Source organism: Pollicipes pollicipes, unplaced genomic scaffold (assembly GCF_011947565.3).
Source record: "Pollicipes pollicipes isolate AB1234 unplaced genomic scaffold, Ppol_2.1 Scaffold_6138;HRSCAF=7277_pilon_pilon_pilon, whole genome shotgun sequence".
NCBI classification, from domain to species: domain Eukaryota; kingdom Metazoa; phylum Arthropoda; class Thecostraca; order Pollicipedomorpha; family Pollicipedidae; genus Pollicipes; species Pollicipes pollicipes.
In genome coordinates, this window is record NW_023596818.1 from 23051918 (window position 1) to 23068637 (window position 16720).

The 16720-nt window shown below is 53.5% G+C and overlaps 1 protein-coding gene across 1 annotated transcript in view; it reads right to left on the bottom strand.

Annotated features, from left to right (window-relative positions):
- Positions 1 to 10770, bottom strand: part of LOC119105477 (uncharacterized) — a 71125-nt gene extending 60355 nt beyond the window's left edge. Inside the window, exons 1-8 of the mRNA XM_037228942.1 lie at positions 10681 to 10770; positions 8906 to 9043; positions 7990 to 8244; positions 6125 to 6242; positions 5135 to 5314; positions 4398 to 4521; positions 1347 to 1613; positions 209 to 707 (exon numbers count right to left, since the gene is read on the bottom strand). Coding sequence (XP_037084837.1) covers positions 209 to 707; positions 1347 to 1613; positions 4398 to 4521; positions 5135 to 5314; positions 6125 to 6242; positions 7990 to 8244; positions 8906 to 8981 — 1519 coding nt within the window. The 5' untranslated portion in view covers positions 8982 to 9043; positions 10681 to 10770. The remainder of the gene's footprint in view (positions 1 to 208; positions 708 to 1346; positions 1614 to 4397; positions 4522 to 5134; positions 5315 to 6124; positions 6243 to 7989; positions 8245 to 8905; positions 9044 to 10680) is intronic.
- Positions 10771 to 16720: the final 5950 nt, after the last annotated feature.

Here is a 16720-nt window from a genome sequence, read left to right on the forward strand (position 1 = left end):
GTGCGCCGCCGCTACCGGTACTGAAATGGCCGGCAAGGCTGCCGCACGCACCAACGATGGCAAGTCTGCACGTCTCGAAAAAAACACAATGACGACTTCCGAGGGACGACGACGACGAGAGCAAGTGGTGGCCGCGCAGACGAACGCCCACCGCGCACCCCAGCGTGATCGGCGATAAGGTCCCTGTCGCTCGACCGCGCGGCCTCACCGACAGCCTGCAGGAAGGTGGCCGAGATGACCATGTTGGAGAGCCAGTTGAGCGACGTGGCCACGGCCACGGCGCGGCCGCGGATCGCCGGCGGGAAGATCTCGCTCAGCACCAGCCACGTCATGGGCCCGAAGCCGAACGCGTACGCCGCCACGTAGCCCATAAGCGAGCCGAGCGCCAGGTATGGCAGGTACGGGTGGGCCAGCCCGGCGTCGCCGCACGTCCCGTTGCCGGCCGATGGCGGCTTGGGCCCGGCGGTGGCCGGCGCCCCGGCCGACACGTTCAGCGCCGGCGCGCGCAGCGGCAGCGGCGTGGGCAGCGGCTCGGCCGGCGGCTCGGGCGGCGTGCAGACGGCGCCCGCCGGCAGGCCCACCTCCTGCACGGACGTAGTGACGGCCAGGCCCACCAGACAGACGGCCATCAGCAGGCTGCCGACCAGCAGGAACGAGCGCCGGCCGGCCCGGTCCACCAACAGCAGCGCCACCACCGTCGACACCATCTGGACGCGGGCGGTGAGCTCGTTACGTCACGACAGGCGTTTGGCAGCAGAACGCAACAGGTGGCAATGGTGCGCAAACGAGAAGAGCGCCCGGAGACAGATGCCTCCTACGCCAAACGACAAAAAGGAGAGGTAGTCGAGTTTTGAATGCTTTTGAGCGCCTGACGGGCGATGCCAAGGCTGACGCTATGACACGCAGGAAGCTACTGTGAACAAGGTGCAGAACCGTGCCGGACACGGCAGCAAAGCGGAATCACGCCGGGAGGCGCTGTTGAGTAGAATGAGTGGCTAAACGTGCAAGGCAAGGCTGATCAGGAACTTTCATTAACAAAGAAACAGTAAGAAATAAAGAATCTGCAAAAATGGAGTTCAGACCAGAAAATTTAGAGTGCCAAATGGTTTCCAGAGCGCAACAAGCTGCATCGATCGAGTAGCAGGTTCACGTCATGAAGAGCACATGGTACAAAGAAGTACAAAGAAGTTTGATTCAGAGATTAGTCAACAGAAAATACCAGCCTGGAACTGTATTGCACCCCATCACTGCCCGTAAAAAACAAATACAATTACGCAGCTCGCATCCATTAACCGTGTGCCGTCCCCGGCCAGTTTCCTGCGTCCCAGTCTGCCCCGCCTCATCACCTTGACGACCCCGAGTCCCACAGTGGCCATGGTGGAGGCGGCGTCGCCACAGAAGCCGACCATCTGCAGGATGGTCGGCGCGTAGTTGAGCACGTTCGGCTGCCCGGTGAACTGCTGGAAGAACACCAGCCCCATGCCGATGAACATGCGGTCGCCCATGTTGTGCTGCATGGCGCAGATGTCGGCGCAGCGGGCCTCGCGCTGCTCGTCCACCGCCAGCCGGATGTGGGTCAGACGCTGACGCACGTCCTCCGCGCCTGTCAGACGCTGCCGGCGACCGACGGCCGGGGTCAGTGCCGAGGTCAGTCGGCACGGCGGGGTCACAGCGTGATGGCGGGCGGGGGAAGGGCCAGGGACAGTCGGCACGGGGGGACAGCAGCCTAGCAGGGACGGCACCGAAGAGGTAGAGGTCAAGCAGGATCGGTGCAGGAGCGGGAGGCCAGACAGAGTCAGAAGATGGTTGCAACGGAGAGGGTATAGGTCATGCAGAATCGGCGAGGGTCATAAGATTTCAACAGAGGAGGGCAGTGGCCAAGCAGTGTGATCAAAGAAAGGCATAGGCTTTGTAAGGCGAGCCCAGCTTGGGCCATTTGACTTGGCCCAAGCTGGGCCAAGTCAAAATTATCATCACATATCATCGCATGCAAAATTATCGCATCAATCATTTTAATTAAATTATCAAACAAAAGACCTGAAGAGCTACACAACACTGAAAATAGCAGTACACATTTGTACTATCAAGCGGGAGGCACAAACAACTCTACACCGGCACAGCAAAGCTCATTCGTTCAGCAGTAGCCCTTAAGTCCGGTTTTAATGTGAGCCTTCGGCGGCAGTTGTTTGTAAGCGAAGGATGCGCCGCAGCCCGGCCTCCGAGAGCCCACATTAGCTCTGGCTCTAGGCCGTCGCAGTCGGCCGTGGGGTCTTGCATTGTTTCGATCAGGTACCACCGAAAACTACCCCGCTTTCCCAGCTGGTTTTGATGAGGTACGACTGAAAACCACCCCGCTTCCCAGCTGGTTTTGATGAAGTACGACTGAAAACTACCCCGCTTTCCCAGCTGGTTTTGATTATGTACGACTGAAAACTACCCCGCTTTCCCAGCTGGTCGCTCGGTGGCCAATGCCCTTCTGACCACGAGGAGTCGGTGATTTAGTGCAAGTGCTCCTCCGGACGTAACAAGCCCAGTCCTTTGAATTCGGCAGATGTATGGTCACTTTTGTTTCTCAGCACTCACGCACAGATGTTAAGGCGCCTCTGCATTTGATCTTTTCAACCCCGTCCATGAGCCATGTAAAACAAAATGCGACAACATATCGTGGAAATAACAACCGGAGTTCACCATGTCACAGATAATGTCAGCATGTACGGAATGTGTCACGTGTAACAGAGTCAGAAGCATCCCTGTCACTTTCTTACAAGCTGGTCAATATGCGATCGAACGGTTTGTAACAGTGCTACTCTCACAGACGCGTGAACCAAATCATTTGGAAAACAACAACATTGACCTTTGATAATCCACATAGCGTTTTTGCTCAGCTAAAAACGATTCGATAAGCTATATCTGTGTTGACATCCAAGGTGTGAGAAGAAAACCACCCGATAATTTCAGGTAATGCTCCCTCCACCACCATCATACGGAAGTGGGCGGGCTATTTCATGACCCGCGAGAAGTTCCTGCGTACACTGATGTTTCTTTCAGCTACTCCAGTTTGAGTATGCTACAGGTATGTGGCCGACAGAAAGTCCCAGTGAACCAAAGCTGGAGTAGTTGAAAAAGCATCCTTACAATGACAACAATATACTCGGCCACAAAAAAATCCTAGCATACCAATCAGCAAAAGGAAAACGACAAGTGTAGTTCGAATTTAATGGGCCCGGTGATATAATGGCTACCATACTGAACCGGCATTCCAGAGATCCGGGCTCACGCCCCGAAGAGTGGACCCAGATTGTCTGTACTATCTGGCGAAGAATCTCACCAAACTGCAAAGCAGTCAGAGAATTCTGGCCGACCAAACCTGGAGCAGCTAAGAAAACATCCTCACTTTAACCTGGGTACCACCACTATACTGGCATATCGCACAGTTGCGACAGAATAAAAGGAAGTTATAGGAAGCCAAAAAAGCGAAGAGAGCAGGGGACCGAGCGACGTGCCTTCATACACCCCAACAGTGTTTAAAAGGGCATCAGTCAGAATACGCCGCAAGACAAGGCAACAGCCTAGCCGAAGAGAGGACAAAGATGTGCAGCATAATAGAAATGGTGGTGAAGGAGATCACAGGTCAGAGAGGATCAGCAGAGGAAGACAGAAGTCAGAGAGGGTCTGCAGAGAACACCAGGGGTCCGAGAGGGTCAGCAGAGGACGACAGAGGTCAGGCGTGGTGAGGCAGCTTCAACACCTGAGGACGTAGTCAAACACTGCTGGTGGGCCAGAAACCGGGTGGGGAGCCGACAACAGGGGCGCCAACGTCATCACGTCGGACGTCGGACAACGACACGGTTAAAACGGACACGGTTAAATCCCACCTATGGCGAAATTATCTGAATAACTCCAGCACACGACCGGTGAAGTTTTGGTGCCAAAGACATAGCAATAATCCCCGTCGATGGATAGTCTTATGACCATTTCAGCTAACGCCGGACCGCGATGGCCAACAAGGGATGACGTTTGACGGTGTCAGTGTTGAGCGGTGTCGCCGTGTTGCCCCACTTCGACAAACCACAACGTCCTTCATCGTCAACGTACAACGCCAAACGTCCAAGGTCCAACACCATCACACATTACTGCTGACGGGCGATGCGTCTCCGTGCGTGCTGAACTACCCACACAAAGCCAGTAAACATTCCAACACCGCTCTTGCCCGCGTGCTCGCCCCGTGCCAGCGTCAGACCTGCGGCCCGAGCCGTCCCGCTGAGGTACAAACAGCGGCGCGCCGCCACGTCCGACCGCGTGCTCGCCTCGCGCCAGCGTCAGACCTGCGGCCCGAGCCGTCCCGCTGAGGTACAAACAGCGGCGCGCCGCCACGTCCGACCGCGCATTGGACGCACCTGCAGGACGCGGCGCGCCTTCTCCTCCTGCCGCTTCAGCAGGAGGAAGTGCGGCGTGCGCGGCAGAAAGAGCATGCCGACCGCCTGGAACACGGCCGGCACCACGGCCAGACCGAACATGAACCTGCAACACGCGCCCACGTCATCCGGAGGCGGGACAGACAGACGACGGACTTGCCCCGAGCCAACGTGTGTCATGAACAAGCGACCTGCGGCTTCCGCCAAAGTTGACATAAACATGAGATATTCGCACCCAACTCAGAGCGGTTGAGGCGAACACGCGCGTATAGACGATCGCGGGGAGTAGTGAGGAGGCCATATCAAGAGGCGGAACAAACTCTCTCGTTGACGGCCGCTGTGCGAGGAAAGATTCTCTCAACAGTGCTGGCAACCGAAGCGAAGCTGCGGACGAGTTTATTTCGTGAGGACTGGGCTGGAGTTGATATCAAGTCTACATCTATTTTGTTGAAACAAATGTAAACAAGGACATGACGCCGAACGGAACTAAGACACCATGTTTTTGTAATACATCACGAATATGAGCCATGTGTGAAGCTCATGGATTCCAATTCCATCCACCCCTAACATCGGCCGCCCTCCAGCCAGTGTCCCACCCGCCAGAAACATGACTCAACAACATTTTTACAGCTGAAATCAAGCCAAGACCCTGTCGCTATAACCACGACCTCAGCGTCTCCCCACCCGACCCTCCGCGGCGGCTTCCCTAGGCGCCTCACCGCCAGCCGCCGTCGGTGTCGACGAAGACGTAGCCGGCGAGGAAGGCGAGGAGGAAGCCGAGGGTGATGGCCGCCTCGTTGAGGGAGACGAGCATGCCGCGTCGGTGCGCCGGCGCTATTTCCGATATGTAGATGCATTCGCTAATGGCCGATAGGGAGACAGCGAAGCCTACCACCACCCTGCGGAGGTTGCAGGGACGGGTCGGTCGGCACGGTCAGCGAGCACGCCGGACACCCCACAGACATTGCACCGCATTCGAGGTCAAACGGGTCCCACTGTGTCCCTTCATCACTTCCGGGGCACGGGGCAAGTAATCCGCCAGGGAGATCAAACAGACCACGTGAGCTCTATCACTCTCCGCGGCACGTTCCCGAGGTCACGGCCAATGGGGGTCGACAGGTCACATTGAGCTCATCGCTACCCTGGGGATACTGCCGGCTCACGATCACTGGGGAGCGAGAATCACAGCGAACCCCCAGAATTCTGGAAGCATTTTTGAAGGCTCTTCTCGTCATGGGAAGTGGGGGTAAGAAAGGCAACAGCGTGAGCCCACGGCTTCTTTCGGGACATTGCAGTGGCCACAGTCACTGGAGATCACAGAGGTCATCGGCAGGAACATGCCGTCACCTTAGAGGCATTGGGGGCCAAGTCACAGTGAGTTACGGAGGATGCCGTGAGCCCATCATTCTGGCAGCCCTAGAGCCTGGCAGGATCACAAAAGTCAAACAGATCGCAGCCAGTCACACCACCACTGTCGGGATGTTCGCCACGGTCACAGTCGCAGGTCAGACTGGTCCCGGCGAGCCTCACCACCACTCTGGGGATATTAGAGCATCACGGTCGCGATAACTCAGACAATAGATTGATGGGTCAGCACAGCTCTGGGTGCAACCAACTAGGTGGTGGGCATCACATTACACGTGCTTTCATAGTGTGGGTGATCCGCCGTTTTCCACTTCACGAAGCACATACAAAGAACTGTTGGTTACCTGCCCAGCAGAATGATGGTGATGCTGTTTGCGGAAGCGAGGATTGTTGCACCGATGATAAAAAGGATAGCATTGACGATGATGGTGACCTTGCGACCGGCGGAATCAACGATGATACCTGTTGACCATCCCAACAACGATCACACTTAACTTAAGACAGGACATATCAAATTGTGACAAAGCGAATGCCTTCGAACGTTTCGCACGAAGCGCAGAGGAGATATATAAGTACCAACGGCTTTCCTGTCAGTTAACGCAAGCCTGACGTAGACACCAAAAATTGGAGAAATGAGGAAAACGTGAAGCCTTGGAGCAAAACCTGAAAACACGTGAAAGGGATCGTGGGCAGTCAAGAATCTAACTCAGTGCCTCATGCAAAAGACCAGCATGCATGTGACATATCCTGCACAGTCCCCTCCAGCCTGAATGTGACATCCTGCAGACTCCCTCCAGCCCGCATGTGACATGTCCTGCAGACCCCCTCCAGCCCGCATGTGACATGTCCCGCAGACCTCCTCCAGCCCGCATGTGACATGTCCTGCAGACTCCCCTCCAGCCTGCATGTGACATGTCATGTGGACTCCCCTCCACACCATTCAACCATCCCTGCAGTCAACCCCAGCTGCGTGCCACCGTTCGCCGCAGGTCCTCTGTCCTCGCCAATCCCACAAACTCGACCAGCATGTACAACTTGGTAACTACTCCTATTACGTCCGGGCATCAATGGCACCTCCACGGTATTCCCCACCATCCTAGCCTGCATGCATGTCCCTGTATCACGGCGTCCCCATTCCACTTGTAACGCAGCAGTCCCGTCGCACTGCTGCGCGTTTACCCCAAGCCCCGTCCCCATCTCAGCGCCCATTACACCCGCGTCACGGCGTCCCTATTCCACTTATAACGCAGCAGTCCCGTCGCACTGCTGCGCGTCTACCCCAAGCCCCGTCCCCATCTCAGTGCCCATTACACCCGCGTCACGGCGTCCCTATTCCATTTGTAACGCAGCAGTCCCGTCGCACTGCTGCGCGTCTACCCCAAGCCCCGTCCCCATCTCAGCGCCCATTACACCCGCGTCCTGCCAGTGCCCGCTGGTGTGGGAACATCCGGTCATTTGGGTGGCACAGATGTCGAAATTTGTTTCGTGCCATCGCAACCCCCAGTAAGGGGATCATTGCCTGCTGCCCTCCCCTTGCTCAGCGTCTGCTGAATAGCATCCAGCCGACCGGTGGTCCACCCAGCACCTGAACGCATCGAGATTGGCAAGACGGTCGGGCTGATCGGAGTACCAAGGTTCGAGGTCGAAGGGCTACGGATTAGTAGTCAACGAAATGTGCGCGTAGAGGCCACGGGGGAGCCAGAGGTCTGACAGCATTACTGTATGTCTACATGCTTGACATACAACTGGACGGGTTCTGGAGCGGCCGTATCCGCGTCCTTTGCGCCACTCACCACCGACGGCCGACATCAGCAGCGGCCGGGCTCGCCCCCTTGCGCCACTCACCACCGACGGCCGACATCAGCAGCGGCCGGGCCCGCCCCCTTGCGCCACTCACCACCGACGGCCGACATCAGCAGCGGCCGTGCCCGCCCCCTTGCGCCACTCACCACCGATGGCCGACATCAGCAGCGGCCGGGCCCGCCCCCTTGCGCCACTCACCACCGATGGCCGACATCAGCAGCGGGCGTGCCCGCCCCCTTGCGCCACTCACCACCGACGGCTCACATCAGCAGCGGCCGTGCCCGCCCCCTTGCGCCACTCACCACCGATGGCCGACATCAGCAGCGGCCGGGCCCGCCCCCTTGCGCCACTCACCACCGACGGCCGACATCAGCAGCGGCCGGGCCCGCCCCCTTGCGCCACTCACCACCCACCGCCGACGCCAGCAGGGCGCCGGCCATCATGCAGCTGACGACGGCCTCGCGGTCTGTGCAGCTGAGGCCCAGCTGGCGCTGCAGCTGCAGCTGCGCGCCGCTGATTACGCCCACATCGTAACCGAAGAGCAGGCCGCCTGTGGCCGCCACCAGCGAGGCGGCCGCCACCAGGCCGGACGCGCCGCCGGCGGACGGCCGGTCGGCGGCCGGCGCGGCGTCCGCCGAGTCGACGCTGTTAAGACTCGGCCCTGTAGGCGGGGGCGTCGGAGGGAGGGGAGGCGATCAGGGGCAAGGCGCAGCGCAGGCGGTGAAGAGTTTGACGCGAGTGCGGGCGGAGGCAACGGGGATGCAGGCGGCCACTTGCAGTGGCAGTGGTGCGGACAAGAAGGGGCAGCAGCCAGCTGGTGCCAAGTGAACATTTTGTGCGACATGTAGGCATATGTTAGTCAGAGTGGTAAAAAACAACATGCATTTCCTTATTGACATTTCAGAACCACTAGATGCATCAATGAATAGAATGTAGGCACTTGGATAGGACAGCAGAAATAGCCTTATTCTTCAGAGAAAAACCAGGAGAATAGAGAAATAGATTGGCAAATAGAGAAAAAGCCTCCATCAACACTGTTTGAAAACCTGGAATAAGGCTATTACTATTGTCTTATCTATATGAATAATATTCTTTGTGAATGCACTGAACAACTTACAGAATGAAGATAATTTAAACATTGACATGATCACATATTTGGGAAACATTTCAACCATTCAACTTTGCACAGGCTTTTATGACTAGCTTAACAGTTTGAGCCTCAGGAAGTCCAGTGTCATTCTACACATGTTTCAATGCAGCATGTTTCAATGCAATTATGTGAGAGGAAAAATGTACAAAATACACACAGCCTATCAACTGACCGCAGTGCTCAACCGACTCCTCTAAAGTGTCTTCACAGCTGTTTAATAAAATGGTGGTGTCCTCTTCATCATGCATGACTGATGTTTCTGTCTTCACAGGAATATTTCAAAGATATGGCAACTGTTGCAATCTCTGTTCTGAAATACCAGGCTCGGTTTATCATACAAGAAGCAACCAGACAGGCTGAGCTAACTAGTTGACATGAATGCTATTTAAACTACAAATGTATTAAAAAGCAACACAGATTCAGAAGCAGGTCGATCCATGTCATGTTTCAAAGAAAGCAGCCCTTGCATTCTCACAAATCTAAAAATTGATTTTCTTGTTATACAATGTTCTCTTTTAGTTCAGGGGTGCAAAAATAATGGATTTATTCATGGCAGAGGAGCAGAGGGGCACCAGGGGATGTCAGCACAACCAGGAGAGCCTGTACATGACATACTGTCCTACACTCAAGATTCATATGTGCGACCATCTTTGATTTGCTCTCAGAGCCTCCACTAACAATTATTTGACCTGTGGACTATACATCCTGTCATCCCACTAGTGCCATTATAATCCAGCCAGGCTGTGATTTTTAATAGTACCAAAATGTTTGTGATATATTAATTTTGCTTCTGATATGGTGAGTAAAAAAAGTGCTATGCATATTTTTTTAAATCTGAACACTCTGGATGTGAGTGTCTGAGATGGGAGTGCTGACAAAATGCCATCAAGTCTGTGACATGAGCTGATTGCTAATTTTATGCAAAGACATAGTGATAAAATAATGGTGTTTATAAGACACCACTTTTGGCCAAGCAATGTGCTGAAAGCACTATATATTCAGTGTTGCAATGTGTAGATTCAGGGTGAGACCTGAAACACAATGAAAATAGCAAATAACCTCTGAAATTATTGCATATATGAAGAAGGCAGTGAAAGCTGCAAAGGAACAAGTGGGAGCATCCCAGCAGCTTGCTGCAAGAAGAATTGGATGCAGTCAATCACTTATCCATGGAGCTTTCCTGAAATCTAGATTGAAGTAATTAAAAATGCAGAAGACCTTACAGGCAACAAGTAACCAAGAATTATGAACAAAACAAAATACCAAATAGCAAAAAGACTGGGGAGTAGTAGTCTGTCTGGGAAGAGGTATCCTCTACAGGTGTGGCAGGCCTCATCATGGATGACAAAGCATACTTTACTTGATGAATGTCATTCATTCACCTGTAATGTGGATTTTATGCTATTACTATGATGGTGACACTCTATGTTAAACCTAACAGCAAATGCCTGCTAAGTGACCTCTGCAAATAAGACCACTGCAAAGGCAGTCTGCCAAAGTTACCTAGAAAACATAGTAACTCCTTGAAACATTGGCTGTCTATGCACTGGAATTGTTGATGCACTGACCATGCATTACACTTGGGGCCCTCATGTTTAAATGGAAAATGGACCAACTGGAGGAGAAACCTTGGGGAACATCCTAGTTTCAGATCTCGTATGGTATTTTGGTTTTAAGGGATGAGCCAGCTGCAGCTGTCATTTTGCACCCACTTTTTTGGACCTTGGGGGTGGATTTCAGTATTCGTTCAAATATCACTGGTGTAGACTTCACACTTGTGATTTAGCTTCAAGCAGCTTAAGTTAGTACAAACCCATGAAATGTGAGTGTCTGGTGACATAATTTATGCTTGGCCTTGCCATCGCCCATCTGCCGCCTCATTCCGGGGGAACCAAGTACGCCCAAACTTTGTTCCTCATCAAATATTAAGCATACATGTCAACGTACAATAGAACAAATATTGCCGTGTGTCATGTGGCTTCTCCAGTTAATGCCACATCACCAACAGCAACACCATCTCCACCCGCCCAACGACACTGCGGACGTATGAATAGCATGCTGCGTTTGTGGTACACACACAGGATGTGACATGAGTCGCGCGGCTGTTCCAAAATATTCCACAGACGACATCGCCAAATTCGAACCTTGAGAAATGAAGCGCTTATCCAGATGGTACGGTTAAATGATTTAGTGGGACAGTGATCCCCTCAACAATGTCGTTGCCCCCCCCCCCCCTGCCGTGTACTGCTTGATTGCACATCTGGAGTGTCCAACGAACGACCAGAGCAGTTAGCGTCCACGACCGCGAAACTCCGCGGCATCGTCGAGCAACAATTCAGATGGCGCTCCCCGCGTCAGAAACACTCCATCCACTCGCTTGCATGCACGGTGCCGCCACCTCCTGCGCCGTGCGTCGCCTCAATCGATGCCAAATCGCGTATCACATGGGCACACAGTTGATGATGGATAGGTGTAAATCTTACCTTGGTAATGTGTCAAGTCTATTGCTTGTCGCTCCCACACTGCCGGAATATCTAGTGGCCCATGCTGCCACTGCACCTGTGCCGGGTCGACAGACTAGCACTGGGCACAGCTGCTCACCACATCGCTCGCCAACACCTGCGCCTAAATCCCTCCAGGCAAACAGCCACGTCCGCTGCACTTTCGGGTGCCTAAATCTTCCCTGGATGGCCCGCAATCGCTCTCGCCATTCTGAACCACGCTTTCTTCTCCCACGCCTGCCGTGCCACGAAGCCTTCCCTTAGATAAGCGAGTGAGTGCATCTGCCGAGTTGTGCTCAGATATCGCCAGGCTAACTGTCAAAATTAGATCTCATTCTCCCACGAGCCGACTCACAATTTTGATCCTCCGGCGGATGAGCATTTCGCTGTGCACTTTGGTCCGAAGTCGGGTTAGACCACTAAACACACCATTAACCACTTCAAACCGTAGCAGAATCGATGCGAAGATCAATCTCAAAGGAGTTCCGCAGGCGAAGGTAAAGTAAGGTAAGCAGGCGAGCAGGTTCCGCAGGCGAGCGTAAGGTTAACGTCACTTAGAGCGACGTCTAGCCCCAACATGTTGATACGCAAGGTGATTTTCGCCACCGGCTTTAATCCACCAGTGATTTCAGTCACCCCTCCATCATGGGCTTCCATCAGCATGATCCCCAACGCGATAGAGCTTGTATGCGTCCACACCATCATCCGCCTCCCCCCATAAGCGTAGGGATGTTTCAAAAAGTGGTGGGCGGGCAAGCTCAGGCTCAGGGACTTCAGGAACTTTTTCTGGAAAACGAGCCCGATGACCGGGGGGTTGTGGGAGGGGTAGGGATGGCGGTTGTTATCGTTCTTTATTCAGATGTCATGGCTGCTATGCTAGATATGCATCTAATGCTGTTTCTCACTGGTGCGCAATCTTGCCTATCGGACTCATCTGTCATTTGGCAAATAAGGCTATCCAGGTTCCCTAGATTATTCGTCCATTTTAACATTGTCTTGCCCGGGGGGGGGGCAAAATTCCACGAGCGGGTAGGCATTTTGGGTCATTGAGGAGGCATCTGCCTCCACAGTGTAGATGCCAAAATACGGCCTGGATATAGGCTGGTGAGAATTTTGGAAGTGGATCGATGGCTCACAGTTCGACATATTTTGTATGCGCCCTCATTTTGCTGGCTGCTTTTCAATATATAAGACATGTCGTAACATTTTAGACGGAAACGAGTTCGGGAGCTTGAAACCTCAAGAAAGAATTTAACAAAAGCCATAAAACTGGAGATTCTCTGTAAGAATCAAGCCACTTAATAAGGCCCATCTGTCATATTTTCCTTACCTGGTCCCTGCTCCTGTCCGCCGCCGGTGGTCACAGCCCTGGCTTGGATGTTTTCCGCATGACTGACTGCGAACTGATCGTGTGTCTGCTTTGTTACATACCTTTGGATCAGCATTACTACTACATGGTGTATGAAACACGTGTTGGACACTTGCAACAGTATCGTTTTCCGAATTAGCTTCCCTCACACCACACCATCGCAGAAAAATAGTCTCCGGGAAGCTGTCTGCCTTAGGTAGAAATTGGCCCAACGGACACTTCCTTGCCCATCATCCAACGTAGTCCACTTGATCTGCTTTTGTGTGTAGGCAGGGGCATAGCCAGGGCCTTGCCAAGGGGGAACACAAGGTTGCCAATAGCCTACCTTATGGTGATCCCCAAAGCCCCCGGATATAGCTCACTTGTTAACAAGTGACACGGTTTTTCGTTTTATTGCTTTTTTTACATTGTAACCAGAACAGAAACCAGGAGCTACCGTGAGCTCGATTCCGTTTGCATTTTGAGGTCAATAAGCTGCAGAAATCAGGTGTTGAACGACTGCATGGAGGAAAACACTGGCACTCTTCATTTACAATGGCTAGTTGACTCTTCCTAAACCAAGAGAATTCAGATGCTTTGCCAAAATTTTCATCTGGGTTCCACAGACATTAGGGACATCGCGAAGGTAGATTGTAGATCGATATGTTTGATCCAAATTTGAAGATGAAATCTTAATTTCAGATTGAGTGGTCAATAATGTGTATGATCATGGCCAAGCCATGTTTGTCTGATAATGTCCACCATTCAGTCAGAATCGATTAGTCATGCAATTTATGTAACGTGTTTTTTAACACGCACGCTCGCAAATCTTACGACAAAAATCTCGACACCAGGCGTTGCAGTCTCCACGGTCCGTGGAGCGTTAGTCCGGTGGTTAATATTTAGCTGTGGCCCACCAGTGAACGAAAATGATGACGCTTCTGATAGTATTACCTTTATTTTAAACATTTAAATCGACTAGCAATGCAAGCTCTTTGACGTAATTTTGAGCATACGCACTCGAAAACCTTGAAAATGTTACACAAGCCTCGACCCCCAGGCGTTGCAGTCTCCGTAGGCCTCGCAGCGTTGGCCTGGCAGCTAATATTGAGTTGTGGCCAACGGATAGACAAAAATGACAACGCTTCTGAAAAAGCATCCTTGAGCGCGTCATGACACCAGATCTTACATTTAGAAGGCAGTCTGAGCGCATATTTCACGTGAGCACTTTTAAGACTGATAAAAAGAACGGATTGACCTTAAAGCGCCGCGAAGTGGGGCTGGAATCTGGTGGTCGAATTGGAAGAGTGAAGGTAAAATCTCTATTTTTCGTGTTTTTGCACCTAATTGTTTATCCAGAAGACAGATTAAAACGGCGCCCGCCGTCTGGTGGCACTTGCAGTGGCCAAAACTTTTCGGTTTTACGGAAGTTGCAGCCCGGACCATCCTTGTCCTTGCTCTCGAGGCTTCGGGCGGGCATGTTCAAGCCTTTTGACGTAATTTGTTTCACTAATCCATTCTGAAAAAATGAACGCTCTCAGGCAAACATGGCATGACCTTGACCCACCCCACGACAGGCAGGCGTGCCACAAGAGCCCCACACCATGTGAAGACGTTATGGCGTGCCAACGTAGCCAACTCACCATGGTGAGCGCTGACTCACATTTACTAATAAGTCATCCACGAAGGGTAGCACCACGCAGCTCGCGGCGATTCCCGGCGCACGAAGGCCCGCAACACTGGCCTCGTCGCCAGTGGTGTCATATGCAGGCCAAAACCCAGGCGCGTACCGCCCTATGCTCCCTCTCATCGCACGACACCAATCATCTCACTTCTACCCATTCAGCGAGCTCACGCGGCTGGCGGCCACCGGAGGAATGGCATTCCCTGTGACCTTTTCATTCAGTTCTTTTCCTTTCGATCGTCATGCCTGAACCGAAAGTATTGCACAAAAATAGTGAGTGTTGATACATATAATATCGTCGACATCATCGCTACTACCTGTTCGGTGAGGCATAACGACAAAGCACCAGCTCTAAACTGACTATCGCATTTGTCGGTCGATACATCAACCGATCAGTAGCCTTCTGCACCCTCGTCATGTCATATCATTGGGGCTTTACGACGCACTCAGCTGCTGAGGCTATATGGCGTCGCCTGCCTCTCACCCGGCAGGAAGGGCGGGCACCGCGGGGAATCGAACCCCGTACCTCTGGTTTCCCAGACGCGCAGTGGTTAACGCAGACGCCTTAACCACTACATTACCGGCACCCCGAAACCGGCACCGGCACCCCGCACCCTCGTCACCAGGGCTGCCAAGCATTCCGTTGCTCTCCCATTGGGGACACACAATCCCGTCACTGGGACGCTCAGCCCGCTAACCGTGGGGATACACAATGCCAGCATTGGGGCACCCAGCCTGCTAACGGTGGGGACACACATTCCCGCCACTGGGGCACCCAGCCCACTAACGGTGGGGACACACAATCCCGCCACTGGGGCACTGAACCCGCGAACCGTGGGGACACACAGTTCAATCACTGGGGCACTCAGCTCGCTAACCGTGGGGACACACAATCCTGTCATTGGGGCACTCAGCCCACTAACGGTGGAGACACACAGTCCCGTCACTTAAGCGCCCAGGCCTTTCATCAAAGGAACATAATCCCTGCCACATAGGCCGCACCACCGGACCGCACCGTCGTGGGTGACAACAACCGAGCTCCACCCAACGCTTAAATTTCCTGCATGTCCAGGATCTTATCGAATCACAACGGGCGCTCATCTACCACCAGCGCATCTAGATCTCCCTGAAGGTCCCGCACTACCTCTTACACAGTCCCTTCTCCACAGCACCACAAGCTCGAACCATTCACCCCTGTGAGCTCCATTGAACAAGCCCGCCTCCTGCTGCGGATACCTCGGAAGGGCAGGTTGCCCAAACAGCCCGAATCTACACGTGCTGCCCCACCGCCACACTCACAAGGGAGGCTTTTAGGCGCCGGTAGACGGCACTCGCACCGAGGGAACGCCTTCGGTAGCTTTGGGGGGCCTCCCGCGCACGACAACCGGGCTGGGACAGTCGCGAGCGAAATTACCTGTCACCTTGCGCCAGCGGTAGCACCCAATCGATCGTGATTAGTTCCTCCGCCACCGCCTGGCCGCATCATCGGTCGGCGTCGCGGCTTAGATCCAATTCCACTCGCCGTCAGTGCCGCCACAACCAGTGCCGGTACGCCTCTCCGCCTTCATCCTGGATCCGCCGCGCCCGCTTGCTCGACTCCGCTACAGACCCCGCCGTATCTCGGGCGCCGGCGCTCGACCGGTTTCACAAAGCGGTGGATAGACCGCACAGGTACAGCAGCGTGATGTCAGTATCTGACAATTCAGCGACAACGGCGAGCCTCGATAAACGGCGCAGGTCGCTCCGGTAGGCGCCGATCGATTCATGTTCGACACCCAGAAGCCACCGGCTAAAAGACGTCTGACACGCCATGAACGGGTCCGTCTTTCTGGTGGGATAAGGAGCCAATCAATTATCCGTCGCCGACACAACTTCAATCCCGGGTGAACCAAGCGACGATATCTCTTCCTCCACTGAGCATAGGAATAGCACAACCGTTGCGTTCCACAAATGTCACTTGCACTTGTCAAATGTCACTTCCATTTGCACCGACTTCTCCAGGTCAGTCGACATTGTTCCGAAGCATAGCTTGCCAGTACAAATAAAAGTGTCCAAACACGGAGCCGTCTATATTCGAGCAACGTCGCATCACAACAGTCTGTAACTCCCTGTCATGCCCAGCCCGCTTCTGACCTAGGCCACCACATTTAAGATCCGATTGCCGGCGGCAGTGGCGGCAACGTGGCGGTAACTCAGCACCACGGGGGAGCATGGCACCCCACCGTCACGTCCGCACACCAGACCGCTTTGCCTTCTTCTTGGTTGTACATTCGAATGTACCCCTGCTGTGGAGCTGACCGTTAGTCCATGCGTATCACCAGTTTGAAGTAACCTGCATCTGGACCAAAACAGTGGTGGCAAGTCCTAAACAGTCGGCGACAGTTAGAATGATAATCCTATGAAATATTGGTAAAAGTCGCCTTTATTGGATGCATCGCATAGATGCATGCACGC